Source organism: Sinohyriopsis cumingii, unplaced genomic scaffold (assembly GCF_028554795.1).
Source record: "Sinohyriopsis cumingii isolate HCF-2022 unplaced genomic scaffold, ASM2855479v2 utg002932l, whole genome shotgun sequence".
In the NCBI taxonomy this organism is placed as follows: domain Eukaryota; kingdom Metazoa; phylum Mollusca; class Bivalvia; order Unionida; family Unionidae; genus Sinohyriopsis; species Sinohyriopsis cumingii.
The window spans coordinates 197,795-223,128 of record NW_028316341.1 but is presented as its reverse complement, the minus strand read 5'-3'; the positions used below and the strand labels follow the sequence as shown (position 1 = coordinate 223,128).

The window sequence follows — 25,334 nt, the reverse complement described above, 5'->3', positions numbered from 1 at the left end:
ATCTTAAATATGCTATCTAAAAGTACGGTCTTTTGCTTTCTCAAACATTTATTGATGACGGAAAAGATTGAAATGAGTAAGTATCACCAAAACAATATTTTTGTTTCAGCAAGGTAAAATCGGACAGTAAATTGTAAGAATTCGACACACGTCTTTTACTTCCTGCTCGCTAGACTAGCGACGGTTTATATACATGAGTGGTGCATAACTTATAGGTTAAGTTGCAGTCGAATAACTGAGCGTTCTCATATTGCTCAGGTAAACTTGTCCCAACAAGAACGCCTTCTCGATACCAATGCAGAGGTCATAATTGTTAACCGTGCGTAGTGTTTACATTAAAGGTGTGTATCAATTATTTCAGTTCCGTATGGCCATCTGATCCTTGTTATACGTTATTCATTATGATCTGAACACTGACACGTCCTTTCCTATAACACTTAAACAAATTTTCCTTCAAGCAGAAAAAACAATATTGCCTAGTGTTATCATGAACGTATACTATATGTAAATACTTATACAGTGAGGTGAATTTACCATATATGTATGTATTTATGTAGGTATGTATATATGTATGTATGTATGTATGTATGTATGTATGTATGCATGTATGTGTGTATGTATGTATTTATGCATGCATGTCTGTATGTATGTTTGCAAGTATGTATGTGTGTATGTATGTATGCATGCATGCATGCATGCATGAATGTATGTATGTATGCAAGGTACTAAACGTTTATTTTTTTTTACAATTCACTTTGCAAACGAAGGAACTATGTTCATTTTATTGCTTGTTAGGTGCCTCTTCCACAGGAAAATGCAATAGCTGTCTGTCATAGTAGGACACATTTGCATATCTAAAACTGCTGATACGCTAAGAAAGGTCATTCGTCACTTATCTAAGACAGCGCTGGTTTAAGGGCACCAGTATACTAACTTGCAGTAATTTAATCGTATGAAAAGTGTCTGAACCAGACCTACGTGATATATCTTTACTGACCTTGACAATGCAAGTTTTAAAATTTATTTCGATACAAAAAAGCAACGCAGTAGCTCTGACGCATATTTTAATACCTAACCAAAACTATTTTATATACATTTGAAAGTTTAAAACTTTTTATAAGGATAAAAAACATTCCCAAAACTTGCATTATATAATTAAATGTGATATACAGAGACTTACTGGCGAAATAATTTTTCATATTTTTGTATTCATATATTATCAGATGTGATAAATATCTTATTATATGTTAACATGTGAAAATTTAAGATCTCCCGGCATACCATGAACGGCTTTATTCTGTTTGCCTGCAAAAGTTGTACATGCAACAAGAAGATCGTGCACTGTGTGAGTAAAATCAAATAAAACTAATCTGCCTTAAATGTCGGACATTGAAATTATTATTTGATTACGTAATCTGGCCAGGAGCTGTTTGTTTATATCTGACGTAATTTCCCCCGGCTTCCTTGACAATAACAAGAAACCCGCTGTCATACAATACTTTCAGATAATTCAAATAATATACAAATATGACTAAAATGTAATTCAATGCGGCATATTAGGTCAAACTATTCCTACCGCATTCTTAACTTGAATATTTATCAGGCTATGAAAGGGAGGTGAATTTACGAAAATAGGGTGGGGTTATTGTGCTGTACTGAAGGGTGAGTTTACGCTTCTAAACTTCTGTTATGGAAAAAGATTAGTACATATTAGTGCCAGTTTAAAATATTGCAGTCCTTCAGCGAGTGAAAACCAATCCTCTCAATATAAAAAATACATCTTTATTAAAATACTTTTTTCTTTCATTTCAATTTTATAGTTATATGCTCCAGCACAGACATTTATAGCGGAACGTTTTTTCAATACTATTTGCACATGTATTTTATCAACGTTATTGGAAAAAGGGGTCATTTATGACCTATTTATGTGACTCAAGGTTTGAGAACTGTAAGATTTAGGGCCTGTTATTAATGAAGGTCAACAATATTCATACTCATTGAACTATGATAGTCAGAAGCGCGCATTGAACGATCCACACTGAGCTGGAAAAAGTAACAGAAAGCTCACTTTGTAGACATATTACACACAGGAAAAGTCTGCGTTCGGACCCAATAGCTTTTCATTTAAATAAATGGAGTAAGTACAGACTATATATATATATATATATATATATATATATATATATATATATATATATATATATATATATATATATATATACGAGTCACTATAGATAGATGAGCATTATATTGAGTGCATATGCCACCGATTTAGTAGCTTCATTTTTGGTGACGTGTCCTTAGCACTCGTGCAATACGAGATGGTACGTGTCGGCAAGGAAATGGGTACCTTTTACTCGCGTACCTGGGTAAAGATGTCTCTAGAGATGAAGTAAAGCTTAAATAACCTGTGTGATATGATTGTATTATTAAAATGTTAATTCTGCCCTGTTGTATCTGTCGTGGAATTCAGTTATACCAGTTGACGTTATATTTGATGTATATTTGTAATTATCTATATGTAATCAAAAATACCTTTATTTATATCTAAAATGACTGTGTAGATAAATGATAATTATTAACTTGGTCGCTTTTTGGGTCTGTCTGCTACGCACGAGTCTGAGAGCATTATTTATGTATGTATGTGGTGATATATATATATATATATATATATATATATATATATATATATATATATATATATATATATATATATATATACAAGTTCGCTAAGAGGTATACTCACAGCGGTTAGTTTAGTAGAGTCTCTCATCATTCCAATCAAGGAAGTTATTTCACTCGGCTTGACCTCATTTGGTGAAAACAGTTCTCTCTCCAGTGGTGTCTCGGGAATTAGATAAGTCTTTGATATGGCTGCAGAAATTAGTTGTTCAAACTCTGCGGATTTCTTTATTACATTGATGTCTGACCCTTGATCAATTAACTTTTGTGCATTGTCATTTGTGTCAGAAAAAGCCTTAAATTCATCCTGCATATCTCTTATGAAAGCTTCATTTTGTTGCCGCAGGACTTTGTAAACACTTTGGATTTTGTCTTTCATTCTTGCAACTTCTTGATCAATGATTCTTATCAGTTGTAACCGTTGCTCGTCAAGGACTTTTATTTCATTCCGCTCCGCTTCATTAATCTTTTTATCAAGCTCTTTGCCACTTTCTTGGCATTCTGTGAAGAATCGCAGCTTTTTGGAACAAGAATTGATCTTGGTCTGTAGGGTTTGCTTTACTTCAGCTGCAGCGTCAGATATGGTGTCTGTAGCATGATGGTCATGCTTAACCGCTTTGCAAAGGTAACATATAAGTACGTTACAGTGTCTGCAAACAAGCTCTAAGTCCTTTTCCGGGTGTTTATCACAAAAAATACGTTGTCTAATTTTCCCTTTCAATTCAGGATCCAGAGTCCCTAGATCGCATATTTTGTGATCCCTGCTGACTTTCGACCTTTCGTGTACATAACAACATGTCTGGCACAGGTTTTCATTGCAGTCCAAACATATTCTGCAGGCCACGCTTTTTGGACCACAAATATCACACGAAAGATTCACAACAACGTCAGTTTCGATGTAAAAGTTTGTTTGAAAGTCCGAAACCCCACCCTTCGGTAGCTCCACACTTGTCCTACACAGTGGACAATCGAATCGACCGTCGTGAAGGTTGGCCCGTACATAATCCTCCAAACACTTACAACAAAAACTATGATGACAGGATATTAACTTAGGATTCTTAAAGCTGTCCATACATATACTACACTCCTGTCGTATAGCTGCCATTTTGGATGAGTACTTTCCTTTGGTTGGACAAATATAGATATTGCTACGCCAGTTTAGTCAAGTGAAGGATCAGTTCCATTTAGGGTTTACAGTCATATTTTCCATTTTAGTCTGACATACTACAAAAGTAAAGCCTCAGAATAAAACGTACTCGAGCATGCTACCTCGTCTTTGCATTACAACCGTCATAGTATAATTATACAAGCGACGAATGAATGATAGTGTATGATACAGTTCCACATACTGACCTAGATTATATCTGCATTATATACATGTGCGATAAAACTAGTTTGAAAGGGAAATAACCGCTGATGACATGACTCAAATCGTCTCGTTTATCTTTCCTTACATTCATACATATTAACGACATATGTATATTAATGTAATAAATTACGTTCATGTACATCTCCACTATATGTAGCTGTCATTAACATACATATAATACGACATCTGTACGATGAACAAATCGGGTATCCATCTGATGTCATGAACATACATATAATATGACATTTGTGCAGTGAACAAATCGGGTATCCATCTGATGTCATGAACATACATATAATATGACATCTGTACGGTGACCAAAGGTATTCGTCTGATGAAAGTATGTAATATGTATATATTTAAATAGTACTAGTAGTATAACATTATTAGTATTGGTAGTAGTTTTATTATTATCATTATTATTGTTATTATTATTATTATTATTAAATTGCAGCTGAAATTACAAGCAAATTAGTTCATGTAGCAAGACATTTATCTTCGGTAGTGGTGAGGGTGAGTGGGGAAGCCACTGTAGGTCATTCCCACCTATAACGTTCTAGTCAGATCTGTGTTTTGAATATCCATTTTACTTAGCCTTTCAAATATAAAAGACTAAATTATATATATAATGTACTTTCGCACGAGAAAGGAAAAAATAAACATATTTTTCAATTATATCACATAAAAATGCACATACTGGTTATTGAAGGGATATAAGATGGACTATGGTCAACTGTATTTCCGCAACAAAATATAGCTATGTGCCTTTTGAGGCAATTCAAAATCCCTTTGCAAATTGAAAAGAGTTGCATTTAGTTCTCTATATTAATCGATTTTAGTTCATATTAATTAAATAAATATAAGACTCACAAATGATTTAAATTTAAAATGCGGTTTTAATGTTGCAAGTGGAGCACTTCAACTAAATGATTTACTTTTGTACAATTTACATTCTGCTATTCACCTGCCGAGGAATTATAGAAATGAGCGTGGAATATAATCGAAGCGAAATGACAAACCAGGAAGAGGTTATTCGAACATTTATCATTAATTACAGCTCATTTATACCATTATTCTGCTTCACTTGACAATACGATCTATCATAATTGTGCTGTTATCCTCTCCTCCCACCCCACCCCACCTCTCTGTCTCTCTGTCTGTCTGTCTCTCTCTCTCTCTCTCTCTTGGTCAGTTTGAATCAACTTTTACGATCATTTATAAGTATTGAGATTTCCTCGCATAACACAGGCGATACTAATTTACGTTCGTTTTTCAAGGATTTATCTTGCTAGGATGCTCGAGATTGAGAACTGTGGAAAGGCTGTGGTAAGTTTGATATACTGAGATCGCCATAGCAAATGTAGTAAAACTAATATGTTGACATACAAAAAAAAAAAAAAAAACAAACGAGAGAGAGAGAGAGATGTATTTTGTGGGTTAAAATGATAAATATTATACGGGTATTTTTGTTATTGTCAACACCTATCTTTTTCAATGTGTCGATTAGTCTGCTGTTTGATATCAAACACAGTGAGGGCAGGGGGTGGGTGGTTCTTTTTCTAACATTTTCTGACATTTTCATGTTTAATTATTAATCGGCTCTTATAACCTTATTACAGGTCAAAGAAAAGAAACATTACATACAGTACAGTATGAGGGCCTGGTAAACAATAAAAGTACGTATAATGTTGACATATATATATATGGAGGAAGAGGAGGTAATATGTGTTCAACAAACGGAACTAAAGCCGTCTGATATTTGTTACCTATAACAAGCTACAAATATAACATTCATTAACTAAGCCACAAAATAAAAATTAGAACAGTTGAAATGTTGGGGTTAAATTAACACCATATTCAAATTTACTAGAGTTGAATTAAAATGACACTTGCGATCATGTTTATTTTGTAAAATTTACATTTCAATGAAAAAGGGTAATATTTGTTATTGTGGTTCTTATGTGCATATAATACACGTGTTTGTCATTACCATAGGAACAGCAAACAACGCGAATTGACCAGTTTCACAATAGCAGCCACGTGCTTAATGTACTTTGATTGATAATGTATCACTGATCTACTCAATTACAGGTCAAACGTGGGTTGACACCCAAATACACCTTGATCTTCTGATCTTAAAGCTACTGAGTAAAACCTGTTTGTTTTGCTTGCTTGCGAAATATTGAAGTTTTTGGGCTCAAAACGCACAAAACTACTCTTGACAACAATACTAAATGGACATGTGAAAAATAACATCAACACTTTCTTGGGGTTGTGTAAATGTCCTGAAGAAACACTAACTCAGGAGAACCGAACTGACTGATTTTCCATATATTTTCATGGGCTGGATGTTTTGCTACCATGTATAGCACATCGTTTGCTGAAATGTGGTACTGACCCACAAAAAGCTGTACAACAATTATTTTACCACTTTAATGGCTTACTACTATATATAAGCAAAAGTGAGGAGGTACATATATTTTTCAAGTGGCAATCCACAAACAAGTATTGTTCAGTTGAGGAGGAAATATTAAAATGTTATGATATATAACTAGATTTCTGATGGTATGAAACTTTGAAACAAGCTTCCGATAAACTGAGCAAAGTTGCATGAGCAAATGGACGTACAAATATTTATTCTTCACATTAATATTATATATATCAAGTTTCATACAAGTAAAATATAAATAAATCGGTGTGTTCAAAGTATAAAAGTACTTGAAACGCTTATTCTTAAATTAGTTTTTCCATCAACCCATACTTTATTTCCTTTAAAAGAGGGATAACCAAATTAATTGTGTTCATGTCTGTATAGATGTTCAAAACCGCGACTAATAACAATTGCATTGATTACAACAGCTATCTTGTAGGTAGAGGTGATGATATTTCACTAGACAACTGAGTCAATAAATGTTAACTGATGGCGGCATTTGGTTTGCCAGAATAATGGTTATCAGCAGGTAGCTGGTAACATGATGTGTAATAAACTCACAGAGTCAACAGTAGTAAAAGCCAGTGTAAATATGACTCTCTCTGAGTAACAAAAACACTGTTTCACCATGGATACTATTATGGCCATATTGGATATAAAATCTGCTACATGTTGAATGTGCACAAACCATTCTTAACAAGTCGTTGTTAAAAAAAGGAAACACCAAAACTGTACTACGTGACATAGATGTCGGATAGCCATAATGATCATATCGTGTATCAAATTCATTAAGGTCGAATAGAAGTAATATTATTTTCAAGGTGGCTGTAATGGTGGCCATATTGAATATCAGATCAGCACCATTTATATTTGAACTAACCAGACACCATCAAAACCATTTTTTTTTTAGAATTAATGATACAACAAATGTCTGCAGTGTTAGTCATATTGGTGTCAGATCAACACTTAGAACAAATTAGACATCATATGAAATATTGTGATGAAAATACTTATGTCAATATGACCATCTTTGAAGGATGATCATAGCAAGATTTTCAACAAAAAGTGTCATAGTGGTCATAATGGATCAACTTTATTAATGGATTTATTGAGGACCAAGAACATATAATAGGAATTGTATTGGAGAAAATGTGCATTTCAATACAACCATCTATCAAGAAGGCTTTGTGACAGCAACTCGTGTTTTCTTTTCCTAAGGTTGCCACCATTCTTGTCATAATGCGTGGCAGAATGACATTCTTTCTATTTAGGATCACAAGATTTTCACGATCTGGCGATCTTCGAAGTTGTTTATTAGTGATAGCACACGTACACTGAGAGGTATAATTATAAATAATATGCACATCATCTCATAAGCACATCTGACATACTAACATCCGAGCTAAACTAACGCAAATTACTCTCAAAAATCATATATTTTGATTATGAAATATCTATGTTTGCACAGTTAGTCAAGTTAAACCACACACATGAACATGAATACCGTTAACGTTGCATTATACACCTGCTGTGAATACAGAATCAATATATGTTTGTTTGCTATAAAATGCAAGATTTCCACAAAACGTGTGCAAGGTAAATGAAGGAACGGACAGTTATATTGCAAGACAAACATCTTTCTTTCAACCTATTTGATCCTGACTACTGACTTATTTACATCAGATTTAATACTTCCTGTCTTATATCAAATGCAAGCCATCCACAAAGGAGGTCACATTTTGTGATATAGTGTCTGATTATTTTATGTTAATGTTTCCCTTGTTAGAGTCCCTCTGCTTCTGACCGTTTAACTTTAATCTGAGATCAGCAGGATCTTGCTTGCCTCTCAATTTAGTCAAGACTTGTAATAAGGATGTTGTTAAATATAAAGCATCGTTTCTTTATTCATTTTTTAAAATAATTTGACAAAAAAAGTAACAATTAATTTTCTTGTATCTAATGATTGTCATTAATGATGTTTGCTTACAATAGGTGCTACGTACCTAATGGTATCCTAAGAAAGCTGTTTTCTATTATAGTATTTATGGCTTTGAGATTTTTCCTTTTCAGCATAAAATCAATAGGTGTTACATTTAATCTCCAATCCAAGATATTTGCAATATTTGGGTCCACATAACTCGTATACAAGTTTCATTATTGTGTGAGAAGACAGTTTTACACTTTAAAGATAGAAATAGAAGGTTTCCTTCATGTCATAAATATTATTGGTTTTGCGTCTAATTAAGAACGTTCACTTTACCTCGGGCAACTAATGGAAAGCTACATAATTATTATAGTAATTCCAAGTCAGTGAGAAACTATGCCATATGTGCCAGTTACGTCTTATTATTAAGATTTTTATTAATAATTGTCAACATGTACGTAAACATCGACTTATAGATCCTTTGCAATTTATGTTCATAACATAGCAAGACTACATACACAATGTATAACAACATATATCATATACAGTTTACAACCATGAGTGATATTTATAAAAATTAAATACATTTATGTACCGGGAGTTACAACTAATATAGATATACATAACAATATATATGTATATATATATATATATATATATATATATATATATATATATATATATATATATATATATATATATATATATATATATATATATATATATATATATATATATATATATATATATATATATATATATATTCTTTTTTCGATGAAATAATATTTTAATGAATGTTGTAGTTCTTGTTTTTGTAGTTTAATGACATTTTTCACTGCAAGATAAGCAATACATGTTGGCAAGTGAAACTAGTGGAGGAGGCCAGGCCCAAATGACGCTACATCAAACTTTCTCATACCATGCCGCAGAGATCCAAGACTCTAACCCACAAGGATAGAAGTGAGTTGCAGTGAATGTAACGTGCATTTGACCACTCATCGATCCAAGGCCCCAGCGAATAAATGAATAAATGAATTGAGTAATAATAACTCACTTGCTTTTAATTTGGCATCTGTTAAATAGATGAATGAATGAAGTAACGATAACTCACTTACTTTTAACTTCGCATCTGTTAAATAACTGACTAAATGGACTAGGGATCTACATTATCTACTGATAGCACAGTGGTAATGCACAATATATACAATCTTGCTTAACAATCCAAAGATCGGCCAATCAAACTCAGTGTCTCGCCAATGGTTAGCAGCAGTATACCAAATTTTGTGAAACTCCATATTTAAGACAGGTTTTGCACATATAAGTGGAATGGATGCACAGAAAAGCTCACACCATTGCTAAGACCTTTCTATGATATGTGAGGAAATTTAGCTTACACTACAAAATGAGACACAATAAACTGAATCAAGATATGTCCCTAGTCCTTAATTTGTAAAGCAATATTACTATTTCCTTCTTATCATTCTTTTTGTGGAACAAGACTATTAATACATCACACAGTCATGCCCATTAAGTGTGTGTGTGAATTGGATTTGTAACGTAGCTTTAACAATTTTTCAGTCATATCGCTACGATGTCTGCAGTGTGGCAGTTTTTAGTGATGTCTAGCACTGGGACATCATGCCGCAGACATGTGGCATGATGTCCCACCCAGTCACATTATCCTGACACCGGGCCGACCAGTCCTAACACTAACCTCTTAATGCTGAGCGCCAAGCGAGGCAGCTGTTAGTACCATGTTTGTAAGTCTTTGGTATGACTCGACCGGGGATCGAACCCACGACCTCCCGCATTCAAGGCGGACGCTCTAACCACTAGACCACCAGTATTCGGGTTTTTATCCAGATTTCTGTGCATTTTGTCCTTTATGCATGAGAGGGAATGAAGAAAAAGAAAAGTGAGTGCGATAAAATTGTGTACCATGTTAAAATCAGTTAGAATAAGGGAAATATTAAGCATTATGACGTAATTTTCTTACGTCACTACTTCTTAAGGAGCAGAAATACATCATTGATCTATTGTCGTAGAATCCCCAACTCAAAGTTGCATGAATGTATGCGTATTATTGTGTCAGTAGACTTGGTATATCAATTTGCTTTATACCAGCACTTTAAAAGTCATGTTATTTTAATATATATATATATATATATATATATATATATATATATATACATATATATATATATATATATATATATATATATATATATATATATATATATATATAGAGAGAGAGAGAGAGAGAGAGAGAGAGAGAGAGAGAGTCAATCAGACAGATCTACATGGAAGTTCTTCTTGTGTTGAACATGATTTTTCTAACTGATTTAATACCGATGGAATGAATCATGAAGTTCTCAGCAATTTCCTTATACTGCTTCTGTTAATACGTGTTAATATAAGCAGTTATAGCACAAACAGTACATGCATAAATAATACATATCAGTGTCTTTAATCATGTTTAGGCTGTCCAGCGATGCATACATTTCCCCCCTACCATTTAGTGATTCAAGGTCATTGACGTTCTCTGTAACACACAATACATTTTCATTAAGATGTAAACACAACTGCCCAACGATTGAATTACGAGGTTCTAATATTGACAGTGAGCATGAGAGAAAGAAGGGCACACACTTTAAAGATTGGTCTTTTGCTAAAATAACTAATGTGTCCAATGACTGACGTAAACTAGAAAGGCATCAATCTGCTTTGGTCTTGAATCGAACATAAATTTGAAAATGACGTTGCGATAAATATAATGCAATTTTACCCCAAAATACCCCATGACAATATCCACCTTCAAACTATAAATCTAGAGTCGAAAACGTACATTTAAATGTGAAGTAAATGCATACTTATATATTAAATTTAATTATGTGCTGACTAGACGTTAACACCAGCGAAGTTCCATGGTAACATTGTTATATCGGTGTGTATGTACATATATAATGTCATTGATAGGAGTCGTGAAAGGACTAAAATTGTATGTGAGGTCTGCCTAAGAGGCTAATTTATACCCAACGTTTAACGAAAGTTATGAAATTAGAACAATGGTTCAACTGCCTTTATTCAATTTTGATTCCATTTATAAGAGGACAGATTGTAAGGATGTGGGTGGGTGGTGATAGAGAGATAGATAAACAGGTCGATACGTACATACATACATACATACATACATACATACATACATACATACATGCATGCATACAAACATACATACTTACATACATGCTTATCACAATGGAAATAAGCCTATTGGATAACATTTTTCCCCATATCATTCAAACTAATATGATAGTATCCTGGAACTATGTCAAAAAGGGACTTCATAAAAATTTACTTGAGCCAATGCCAATGCACTTGTGACTTTTAAAGATATCTTGCCTAGATATGAACCTGGGTCATTGGATACTGGATCAAAGAGTCAAGTCCTTGAATGTTGCTTAGGGGCGAATATTTTATTTCCATTTCCCCCCGGTGGTAGGAGTGTGTGGACTGAATTTGAGGGACATTAATTATTGCTCCCAAATAGTTAGGAAAACAATATTTCCGCTCTGCTTTACAGCCACAACCACACTACCAATTATATTTATTACATTATTTGAAAGTACGGATACTATCTTGATGTAAAAGAAGAATTACAGAAAACCCAGATCAATGCAGATCCTAGCCGCCACTTCTCAAATAATGGTCATTCACTGACACCTGTATTAAGTACCACACAACCAAAAGGGGTGGGCCCCGAGTGGTCTTGTTGTCAAAAGCGCTCACCGTTACGGATCATTGACATCTTACTTCCGCGTGGGTTCGATTATCGGGCTCGGCCAATGCGGGTATGTGAGAAAGCTTGCCTGTAGCTTCTCGAATGTCGGTGGTTCTTTCCGGAGTTTTCCCGGGTACTTCCTCCATCATTGTTATTGGTCTCCATGAATATCCTATCTTGTGCTGAAAAATAGTGTTAAACCCTATAACAACAACAATCAAACGGGTAGTTATTTCAACTGGATACATGTTTCATGGAAATGATTCGAAGTAACTTTGTTTCAACTGTTTGGTAGCACCAGTTTGCAAAGATAACAGATAAGGTCTTTGAATGTAAGATGTATGTATATATGCAGCAAAATATAACCAAAACGATATGTGTTAGGAACCAGTGCTCTGATACACACATATGCTACTTATTCTATTTCATAACAATTAATTAGACGGATATCATTTGGCTTATTCATTAGAATAGTACGATACATTAGTCTCTTTATGATCCGACATACTGTTATTTCGCATGACATTTTGTCTGTCATTGTAATGGAGAGAACCATAGTGGGAATGGACAGGGTAACAACCTAGATCAGAATTATTCGTATTGGTCATCGGTGGCATCCGTATTGAAAGACCCTACCCTAATGTTTGTTCGGCACAGCACATATAATACAAGTGTGATGCAGAAGCGTAAATCTATGGCAATATTACAACATATATATTACACTGCAGGATTTCTTATTATTTACCAAAACAGGTATTTGTCATCGTAATCAGATGAGTTTCTTAGGCACAAACATGAGTGAGATTATACAAGTGGACTTGCGTGGTCAAGTGGTCTTAGGGATATTTCCATAGCTACTATATAGGATGCCGATCAAACAGAAGATTGTTAATTGGCTAGATAGATAGCCTTAAAATACCTAGTGGAAAATAACCTTCTAGAAACTTCCGTGTTTGCAAAGTAATTCTTAGTTATAAGTAGAACCTTATTACTAAATTATAATATAGTAGCTGGACTAAATCATATGCACCAGGCAAATTGTAGGGACATTACAACAACCTAGATCTAGATCAAAATAAACATGGTAACGTCTATTAATAATTATCCTGATAGTAAACCCATACAGAAATAATACTTAGCTGTGTTTTAGATGTTTACAGAATACGATAATAAAATCCAATAAATATAATGACAAATATGTGTGCGTGTGTGTATGTGTGTGTGAATTAGTCTGTATGTATGTGATATGTACGTGTAATCTTCCAAAGCGTGTTGATACCTACATATTTTAGATGTTGTTTCTAACGCTGATAATGTCAACATATATTTGGTATATACCTCATCCTTGGTGTGAAAAGCAACTCCTTGAAATCATAAAATGACACTGTTTCATTTTGTTTGGCTCTATTATATCGACGCCCATACTTTTTCAGAAAGCCAGCATTTCGAAAAACAATTACTATTTTGTTCTTCTAGATTAATTGTTATTCGTGTTTTAATTTTTAAAAATGCATTTATGGCATTAATTTGTAGTTTTAAGAGCCGTACAAATGAAGCATAATTAGTCACATTTTTTGCTTACAATAAAAGCACAGTTATGTTATATTATCTTTGATGAAAATACCCCTTCTAAATTGGTTCGCAACATTTGATCAAAATCATCAATAAAATAGAAATAAAATAATTGGGCTTAGAACACCTCATTGTTCTGTTCCGACAAGGCAATTAAAATATCTGGTTAGTCCAGTTGGTATTCCTATACAGATTTTTGAACAAGAATACATCATTTTAAGACATAAATTATGTATGTTCATACCCTTTTATACATGGGGAAATCTATAGTGTGTTATATTGTATATGGGGAAATCTATAGTGTGTTATATTGTACATGGGGTTGCAACCTCAGCTGTAAAACTGGGAACTGCATTTCAACAAACATGTGCTTATATAAAGACCCATATTATTTTCCGTATTCATTTATATTTAAATGTAGCAATTTGGTTATGTTTTGGTCAGGTTAAATATCTGCTCCTAAGTGTGTTAAAACAGATTCCCCATTACATATTATAGACACAATTATATGCTGCTTGTTCGGAATGAAATTGCAAACAATGCGATGAAATCGGATGTGGTTTAAATTCAGATCAGTCTTATATAATTGGTTCCTAGCAGATGAAATTATTGAAACAGTTACGATGTTGCCTATTTGCAAATGTCAAATGTCATAGGTGTTGTAGAATCTCACAAACCATCTAGATATCGGCCACATATTTATCACAGATTATGACATGAAAGATACCAGCGGGGCAATCTAAGTACAAAGATGAGAGTCTCACTTCGATGTGATCTTCGTATAGATAGCAGTACCTGTCACGTATTAACACGTCAAGTTGTAAGTTGTTTTATATCCTGATATACTCTGTAGTTTCCAATCACAATCCCCTGTCGATCGGATCACCTGGGGAAAGGGCGACTGATGACTGCAATATAAACACGTGGTTGCGAATCCGAAATGCTTTGCATGGTCACTCCCCCCTCTCCCGCATCATCATCATACGTATCGTACATAAAGTGACACTGACAAACTCGATAATAAATAATAACATTATTAAGTACACTTGCTTGCTTATTAGTAAATACCATGTGTATGATGATTAACTATATTGGTGTACATAAAACATTTGAAATTAGGCAAGAACGCACTTTAGTTATCTTTCAAACCGATACAATCTGTTACATAAATTGAGACAAGCTAGTTATCTTGATGACGCATATAATAGTTACGGAATCGTTTTAACTTTAACAAAGTGAATAGAGGGGCACTCGATACTTATGTTGTGAACTTAAAAAGAAACTATTTGGGTTTTTAGACTCATTTTATCAATAAATAATTGTAAACAACTGACACAAGGAAGTGACATAACAGTTTTTCAAATGAGTGTTATGTCTTGAACATTGGCAGGAAGGGAACCACTTTCAATATGTTTTTTATACTGATGACATAGGCTTAGGAGCTATACAATGTTCAAAGTCAAATAAAATACATTGTTGGCTTTAACGTCATTTTTCATCAAAAGATAGGCTATACATGGCGGTCAGAATAACTGGTGGAGGAAGAACTCCGGAAAACCACGGAAAGAACCATTGACCTACGAGAAGCTACTGGCAAGCTTTCTCACGTACCCACGTTAACCGATACCGAGACTTGAACCCACGCAGACAGAGGTAAGATGGCAGCGATCCGGAACGTTAAGCGTTTTAGATCACTCGGCCACTATGTTACCCTGCGAGAGAGAGAGATAGAGAAAGAGAGAGAGAGATATATAGAGAGAGAGAGAATAATATAAACTACGCTTTCTCTGTCGGGACATTTTTGAAACATTCAACTCTTTCGTCGGTTTCAACAGTTTTACGATTAAATATAATGGCGATCTTATGATCTACTTTAAAGTTTGCATTTGGTGTATCAAGCTATCTCCATTCCCTCTATCACAGGCACACTACCGGCATTGACTAAGGTGATGACCTCATTATGAAATCGTTATATACTCAAAGCCACATACTTTTTTTGTGGAAGATACTATGATGTGGTCCTGGATCGCTATATAATCGTCTGAAGGCAATTATGTTTGTAAATGCTATAAGCGCAATTTGATTTTTTGACCCTTTATGAATTTTCTTTTTGACAATATATATACGGACAAATTATGCGATTACAAAACAACGATTATACACATTGATTTCCCTTGTATTTACAGTATCTTTAGAATATGAAATAGAAATTTGCGTAGTCCCTGTCATTATTTGGTAACACTGCCTTTTACAGGCAAAACACACTAAGTTACATTATAAGTATTCATTGAAAGTGTAAGCGGATAGATTTCATAGTTAGAGTGTAACATTACAATTCCTGAATCAGACGTTGGTAACTGAGCTAATGCTAAATGACAGGCTCTTTCATAATATTAAACGCTTCCTAACCCCTTTGGTATTAATTCGCGATAACTAAAAACGGCTTCCCGCAACGAATAGTTACATCAATCCCGACCCATAATAATCGTGTCATCATTGTAAACAATTGTATCGACTATAATATAATCAGTCAATATATATGACAATGCAATCCCCACTGGCTAATGATCGCGTTGAAGTGATTTAACACAGACAGGATTTTATGATGATGATGATGACATTGACGAGAAAAAATATAAAATCAATTTAAATAAAGAAATTAGATTTTTCACATTTGTTTACACACATTTTTGCTAATCTTATAGTAATTAACATTAACGTTCTACTTATTTATCATATAATATCCATTATGTTCATGTCATTCCTCCACATGCTGGTACAGTGTGTATGTGTGTGTCATTGACAAAAGTCAGCAGACACATAACAGTACAGTGAGTGATCTCTCTCTTCCTCCTATCTACCTACAATATAATGCTTCCAGGCCTTTTTGTTGTTGTTGTTGTAGAGGTTAACGACATTTGTCATCTCATGACAGACTATACATGGCGGCCAGTATAAATGGTGGATGAAGAACCCGGTAAATCCCCAGAGAGAACCACCGACCCTCGAGAAGCTACTGGCAAGCTATCTGACATACCCACATTGGCTGTATCTGAGACCCGAACCCATGCAGACATAGGTGAGATGGCAGTGAGCTGTAACAGAGAGCACCTTAGACCACTCGGCCCCTCAGGGCCCCTGCTTCCAGGCCTTGTTACAGTGATTACTGATGTGATGCTGGTCACATGCTGATACTATCATTAGGCCATACTGATCACAAGTTGGCACGGATATTGAGCCATATTGGTTTTGAAGCTGTCAGGGAGCTGTACTGGTCACAGGCTGGCAAAGTCATGGAGCTTGACTAGTCACAGGCTGGCAAAGTCATGGAGCTATAATGGTCACTAGATGGCACTGTCATGGGACTAGACAGATAACAAACGAATGATGCCATCAGATCATGGAGCCAAGTTGGTTACAAGATGAAAGAGGGAAATTATGAGAAATTGTCATCAATCTGTATACATAATGACAATACTCACATAAGACAATATGCGTTTTATAAACAGACTACTTCATGTATGCAATTTTATTTGTATGCACTCTGGATATTCAGGTGGGGTGATATATATTTTTTTAAAATTTCTTCAGGTCATATGCATCATACTAATAATACAATGTATAGCTGAATACAATTAATACAAGTGGCCAAATTGATATATAACCTGCGCTGACTGCCCTGTATATTTTGGTCAATGAGGATATAAATATTAACAATATGTGCAGTGATAATTCACTGTCAATTCCACCAGTATGCTGTTGTCATTATAGTCATGTGGTAACTCACTGTACAGCCCATCAGTATAATGCAGTCTCCATTATAACATGGATATGACAGCACAATACCTCTCTGTAAAGCATATTAGTAACCTACTGTCTCGCATATAACATGACATGGTCATGTGATAACTCATTATACAGTCCATCAGTATAATGATGTCTCTATTATAACATGGATATGGTGGCACGATACCACTTTGTAAGGCCCATTAGTATTGTACTGTCTCTATTATAGTATGGATATGGTCATACGATACCTAACTGTACAGCATAGCATGATATGGCTGTCTCTATTATAGCATGGATATGGTCATGTGATACCTCACTGTACAGCATATCAGGATACTGCTGTCTCTATTATAACATGGACATGGTAATGTGATTTCTCACTGTGAAGCCCATCAGAATAACTATATCTATATCATATCATGGATATGGTCATGTGACACCTTTCTGTAAAGCCCTTAAGTACAACGCTAACTTTATGATCAAAAACTGAAATTTATATACTTTTTAGGGTCTTATAACCCATTTTATAAACCAAATAATGGTATCATTTTCCATTGTGTTTATGTATATTCTGGATCAGCAAAACACATAAATAACAAGTCTTTCTCTTACTATATGAAAAGTGGTCAGCAATACTAAAGTTTGAAACACTTTGTGTTGTTTTCATTACAGTTATAAGAGGTATGGATTACAATTGTTATGTTCACAAGTTTGCTTTTAAAAATCCATGTAATCAGACAACCACTTCTCCTTGAGCACACTATCTATGTAGTCATGAAACCACTTCTTGAGCACAGTTTCTATGCAGTCAGATAACCATTTCTCCTTGAGCACAGTTTATATGTACTCCGAAAACCACTTCTCATTGAGCACAGATTATATGTAGTCATAAAATCACTTCTCCTTGAGCACCGCTTCTATGTAATATGACAAGCACTTCTATTTGAGCATAGTTTCTATGTAGTCAGAAAATCAATTATCCTTGATCACAGTTTATATGTAGTCAGACAATCAATTCTCATTGAGCACAGTTTCTATGTAGTCATACAACCACTTCTCATTGAGCACGGTTTATATGTAGTCAGACAATCAATTCTCCTTGAGGACAGTTTATATGTAGTCCGACAACCACTTCTCATTGAGCACAGTTTATATGTAGTCATTCAGCCACTTCTCCTTGAGCATTGTTTATATGTAGTCCAACAACCACTTCTCACTGAGCACAGTTTATATGTAGTCATTCAGCCACTTCTCCTTGAGCACGGTTTATATTTAGTCAGACAACCACTTCTCATTGAGCACAGTTTCTATGTAGTCATACAACCACTTCTCTTGAGCACGGTTTATATGTAGTCCAACAACCACTTCTCACTGAGCACAGTTTATATGTAGTCAGACAATCAATTCTCCTTGAGGACAGTTTCTATATAGTCAGACAACCACTTCTCATTGAGCACAGTTTATATGTAGTCATTCAGCCACTTCTCCTTGAGCACGGTTTCTATGTAGTCAGATAACCACTTCTCCTTTAGCAGTTTATACATAGTCACACAACCACTTCTCCTTGAGCACAGTTTATATGTAGTTAAAACACCACTTATCATTGATAACCTTTTCTATATAGGCAGATAACCACTTCTTATTAAGCACATTTTCTTTGTAGTCAGACAACTATTTCTCCTTGAGCACAGTTTTTATATACTCAGAAAACCACTTTTCATTGAGCACATTTTCTATATAGTCAAATAACCATTTATCCTTGAGCACAGATTTATGTAGTCAGACAGCCCCTTCTCCTTGAGCACAGTTTATATGTAGTCAGAAACTACTTCTCCATGAGAACAGGATATATTTATTCAGAAAACCACTTCTCCTTAAGCACAGTTTATGTGTAGTTAGACAACCACTTTTCCTTGAGCAAAGTTTGTATGAAGTCATATAATTATTTCTCCTTGAGCACAATTTCTATGCAGCCAGATAGCTACCGGTACTTCTCCTTGTCATAAGCACAGTTTATTTGTAGTCAGACAACCACTTCTCCTTGAGCACAGTTTCTATGTAGCCAGACAACCACTTCTCCTTAAACACAGTTCAATGTAGACAGACAACCACTTCTCCTTGAGCAGTTTCTATGTAGTCAGACAACCACTTCTCCTTAAACACAGTTTCTATGTAGTTATACAACCCCTTATCCTTGAGCACAGTTTGTATCTAGTCAGACAACCACTGCTCATTGAGCACAGTTTATAGCTAGTCAGATAACAACTTAATCTTGACCAAAATAGTTCTCCTTCATGGATATTAGCCAATTATAGTTTTAATCAGCAAATTGCTTGGTCTTTTTCATCACATTTTTTTTCTTCAACCAAAATAATGATATGTATTGCTAATTAGATATCTTTCAACTAAGCGACTATATGGAATGTCACTGAATGCTGCTTATAAAAAGAAAGGATACATATTATATGAGGTCCAATTCTATTTAGCTAATATCATTATATTCTTACACCATGTGTTAGTGGAATAGCTTCAAACGCTTGTTATATCAGGCAATATAAGATTGGATCATATTGCCTAGTTTATCATGAACATTAGATATAAGTCTTTTTGAACTGACTATTAAGACACATTTAGTAGCAAAACAGCACAGAGTACAATGGTGCATTACTTGTTTAATTTGGTTTCTAGGGATATGTTCAATTATTTATTTAGAGTTTACTAGTTTCATTTGGTTTTAGCTATTATGTTTATTTCTGAAATAAGATTTTACTAGTTTGAACTGGTTTTTAGTAATTATGAAATAAGATTTTCTTAGTTTAATACAGAATTTAAACTGTAGTTCAATATATAGATTTACATTTTAGTGTATTATATAACTTTATATTTTAGTCTGATATAGAATTTATACTTTTTAAAAATAGTCTTAACATAATGTTTTATTTTTTTCCTTTAAAGATGTTTAATTTAGTCTAATTTATAATTTTTAATATTAGTGTAATATAGATTTTTAATTTTTATGTATGGAATTTTTAATTTAGTTTATTATATAATTTATAGTTTAGTCTAATACAGATTTTATAATTTGAGCATAATATATTAAAGAAATCAGTCATATATAGAATTTTTAATTTATGTCAAATACAGATTTTTAAAGTTTAATCTAATAAATATATAATTTTAAATTTAGTCCAGCACAGAATTTACAAAATTAGTCCAATATACAATATTTAATTTTACTCTAATATCAACATTTTAATATTAATCTAATAAAACATAATAAATTTTAGTCCAATAGATAATTTTCATTTAGTCTACTAAAGCATTTTTAATTTGACCAATACAGCATTTTAATATTAGTCAAAAAAGAGTTTATAATTTATGCTAATATAGAATTTATAATTTTAGTTAATTAGATGTTATTTTATATTATTTTAGTCTAATATCTAATTTTTAATTTTAGTCATTTACTGGTTACTAAGTTTTGACTTTTGAGTCCAATATGGGATTTTTCATTTTAGTCTAATAATTTTTTTTAAATTTTAGTCTATTATATCAATCTTTATTCTTGTTTAATAATGAATTATTTACATTTTCATAAAATTTAAACTTATTTATTTTAGTCTAAAATAGGATTCAATCTGACTAAAATCACATCTACTCTGTCTTACATGAAGATCTGATGATGCCCGTTAAGGGTCATGTTCTGGTGACCTTTGAATTTTCCAACGGCAATGCAGCTTTCAAAATAAGAAAGTGAATCAAATTGTTCAGTACACATTCATGCTCTTCATCCACACTGCAATGGTATAAGACTTAATCTGATTGGTTGACACAATTAGCAATTACCAGAACATGACCTCTAATTGGTCACTGTGAAATCTCCATGTATAATGGTGGAGATCTGATTTTAATCAGATTTATATAGGATTTTTAATTTTAGTCTAAAACAGATGCTTTAATTTTAGTTGATTATACCATTTAAGTAGTAGAAGTAATATGACATACCTTACTTTGTTTAGGTGTAGCTGTGGTAGCAATATTAATATGTTTATGGGTTTCAGTGCAGCATATAAACAAAACAGATTGATTGTTTCCTTTATTGACATTGTAATAAATGCCACTTATCTATATAGGTCACTTTTGGACATTAGCACAGAGATTACTATAAACATGTTTAACAGTACAAAATACAGTATACCCTCACTGTAAGACAGCTCAGAATAACAAAGACATGTTTATAAGACAGGAATGTCATTTCATTAAATAATATTATCTGTAGAAAACATTATGAATAATCGTGGATACCATTTCATTATCTAAGACAATTTTGATATATAATATAGTATGTATATTTATGCAGTATTTCATTTCACTAATCAATATAAATATTATATATAAATACCTTAACATAAAAGTAACTTCACGTATAAGGTGGTTACCGTTCTTGCCTCTTATGAGGGTGTACTGTATTTTGATTATTTTTGAATACTCGACAATGTCATGACATACCAAAATTCAGCATTGTCATTCCACTTAAGTACTAAACACCATAACTCTTCTTGAATGCTCAACACAGTCACAATTCTTGAATGCTCAACTCAGTCATTCTTCTTGAATGCTCAACATTTTTCTTGAATATCCAGCAATGCCATTCCATTTGAATACTCAGTGCAATCATTCCACTTGAATACTCAACATTATCCTTCCACTTGAGTAAACACTATGGTTCCATTTAAATACTTAACACAGGCATTACACTTGAATACTCAACATCATCATTCCACTTGAGTAAACACTATGGTTCCATTTAAATACTTAACACAGTCATTACACTTGAATACTCAATGCTGTCATTCTAGTCAAATACTCAACACTCTCTTTTCACTTGTTTTAAATACCTGCATATGGATAACTCTGAAAATTTAAGTGAAACCTCCTGGTATGGAGTAAAAGTTTTAGTAGTTTCAATTTCAACTAATAACTCCAAGTCTGGCATAAGAGTGTATGAGTAATTCAAGTGCTGAGTAATAACTCCAGGTCTGGCATAACAGTGTATGAGTAATTCTGGTGCTGAGTAAGAACTCCAAGTCTAGAGTAGGAGTGTCTGAGTAATTTCAATGGTTAGTAATAACTCAAAATCTTCAGTTAAATTCTGCTACTTGAATTGTTAATATTTTAAGGTATACGGGCCTGAAATCAATTTTCTCCTTCCAGAAACATTTACAAATTGTACAACCAAACATGGACAAATGCCTGCATCACCTACACTTTCATTACAAGTCCTATTGCATTCACAAAGTAAAGACTAACTTTAAGGTTCTGATATTAAAGTTCAAATACTGATAACATCTGTAAATAAAACTTTTAAATTTGTTTGAAGAACAATATGTGTGAAACAAAACAATTCACTTTCCTGGCAACATTTGCTTCAACCTAATGAAGAATTGAAGTGTCCTACAGGACAGCCTGCATTACCTCCCTTGGACAAGACTAGCACAAGAAGAGAACTCGTCATGTTGGTAAAATGAATAGTCATTTCAAATGAATATAATTGTCCTTTTTGTTTTAATAGTTACAACCTGTGATAAAATCAAAAGAATGGGCAATTCATTTCTTTTGCTATATTTTTCTTTTCTTTATGAAAAAAAAAATTGTATAGAAAGAATGATGCATAAAATATAAGTTTACAATTTATGCTGTGTTCTGGTAGAATGTATAACATTGGATATTTACAAGTATTTCAGTGCAAATTATCTTCAAATCAAATTGCAATCAATCAAATCATCCTGAAATTAAACAAAGATCCACTATATTCAGCAGGTATAATTTTCTTCTCTTGAAAACTTTGTATTTCCATTTTTGCTAGCAAAAATAATATTCTTACTGAGTAGGCAATTATGCCAGCTACTAAAATGCAATGAATGAATTACAAAAATACATCAAAGATAACAAATGTTTTTGTAACAACAGCATAAGAATTGGCATGTATATAACATAAGGTCATAAGATACCCTTTATAATGAGGGGTACTACATAAGGGAAATTGAAACCCTGATTTTTTATATTTTGGTGATAAATGTACTGTACACAAGGTGCATTATATATAAGAGAAAATATAATGCTTTGATCCCTTATAGGGTGGATGGAATATATAATTGATAATATAATACTTGCATGATTTATAGTGGGGGCATAATGATGTTGTTTATGTTGTAGAGTTTATTATTTTTGTAAGTACATGCATTGTAATGTACTAAGTGTTTCAAAGTATGAGCAAAAAAAAAAACCCTATCTCAATTATACAAACAAATCAGTCTGGGGAATTTAAAAAAAAATTCCATTGTTTTTTTACCATGGATGGAAAGAATGCTAGTGTTGACACTTACAAACATGGTTGATAGCCAACCAGAAACACATATTTTTGTGTGCATAACGTACCTTGTATGGTATTAAAAATATTCAATGAATTGTAAAGGCAGTAATAAAAATATTAATAATAATAATAATAATAATAATATATGGTTATTGGGCAGGGTTCTCACTAATTTATATGGAATTATTTTAAACGTATTTGGAACAAATCGTATCCCCTGGTCAGATCCCCAGGAAAATGGTGAATCTTCTGGAAATTTTTACACAATCTTCACAGCTACCACTGACCAGAGTATCATGTCTAAGAGCAGCATTGTAACAGTGTTTGATGGCTAAAGAACATTACACTAGTACAGACATATGGACAACTATTCATGAAAAAGGATGTAATAAAAAAATAATAAAATAATAATAAAATAATCCAACTTCTGGATTACATGGTCCAACACCATGTACAGGGACATAACTCTAGGGGAAAATTGGTACAGGGACATACCTCTGGGACAAACTTTGTACACATAGAAAGAGAAGTACTCATTAAGTAAAGAAATAATAGAGATACAAGTGAAGAAAACAACTGCAAACTAATACTTCACTAAAATGTGCCCCTATCAAAAGTTCTGATTCCATGGCCCCCTCCCAAGGGCAGGAGTGGAACTGAGAAAATGGATTGGAGGAATATTGGAATTATGCTTGTTGATAGTGCCACACACAAATTCACACAAAACCCAATATCAGGTTTACAAGTAACAATTCTAAATTCAGCTAAGTAAGTTTAACCCTTTTTAGTTTGCACCATTTTGTTCTAATTTTATTTTTCAGGATCCAACATCAGATACCATGTGTTATGACTGTTTGACAAGGTTCTTCCAGTCATAACACACTCATGGCTGCTTGGTATGGGCCTGAGCTCAAAAGAGGGTAGGAATGTGCAAGTGGTGTTGTCACTGATATTTTGTTTGTATAATAAATACCAGATGAAACTAGGGATCACAGGGAAGGAAGAAGAAATATGTACTATTATGATCTTAAAAATAAATAAAGACTATATTTTGTTTTGCCTTTCATTGTCATTTATTTCTTTCCTTATTTAGATATTTCTAGTTTCATTTACACACAATGTTATTGATTCTAAGTCTTAACCATTATTACACTCTTCATAAAACAAAATGCATTTTCATGTGTTCTTAAAATAACATATAATATTATTATAATTTTTCTGAGGCGATTAAAAAAAAGGTTAACAAAACAAATACCTAATTTATGTTTTGTAAATTAATTTGTGAAATGAATAATATTGCTTATATTATCACTATGTGGAGACTTGCACTTCATATAGGAAGACAATAAAAACTAGGTTTTTAGAGCTTCCAAGATCATGTCAGAATCTGGGAATGTAAAATTTGGTACAATAAGA

At 33.3% G+C, this 25,334-nt stretch overlaps 1 protein-coding gene and 1 long non-coding RNA gene across 4 annotated transcripts in view; one reads left to right on the top strand and one right to left on the bottom strand.

Moving 5' to 3' along the window:
• Positions 1-4,036, bottom strand: part of LOC149769958 (E3 ubiquitin-protein ligase TRIM33-like) — an 80,425-nt gene extending 76,389 nt beyond the window's left edge. For both annotated transcript variants that reach the window (XM_089949618.1, XM_089949617.1), the window contains exon 1: positions 2,747-4,036. In XM_089949618.1, the coding sequence (XP_089805744.1) occupies positions 2,747-3,787 (1,041 nt within the window). In that variant the 5' untranslated portion in view covers positions 3,788-4,036. The remainder of the gene's footprint in view (positions 1-2,746) is intronic.
• Positions 1-24,976, top strand: part of LOC149769957 (uncharacterized) — a 35,284-nt gene extending 10,308 nt beyond the window's left edge. For both annotated transcript variants that reach the window (XR_016418998.1, XR_016419000.1), the window contains exons 2-3: positions 5,671-5,727; positions 24,740-24,976. This is a non-coding gene — a long non-coding RNA (uncharacterized LOC149769957). The remainder of the gene's footprint in view (positions 1-5,670; positions 5,728-24,739) is intronic.
• The last annotated feature ends 358 nt before the right edge of the window (positions 24,977-25,334 follow it).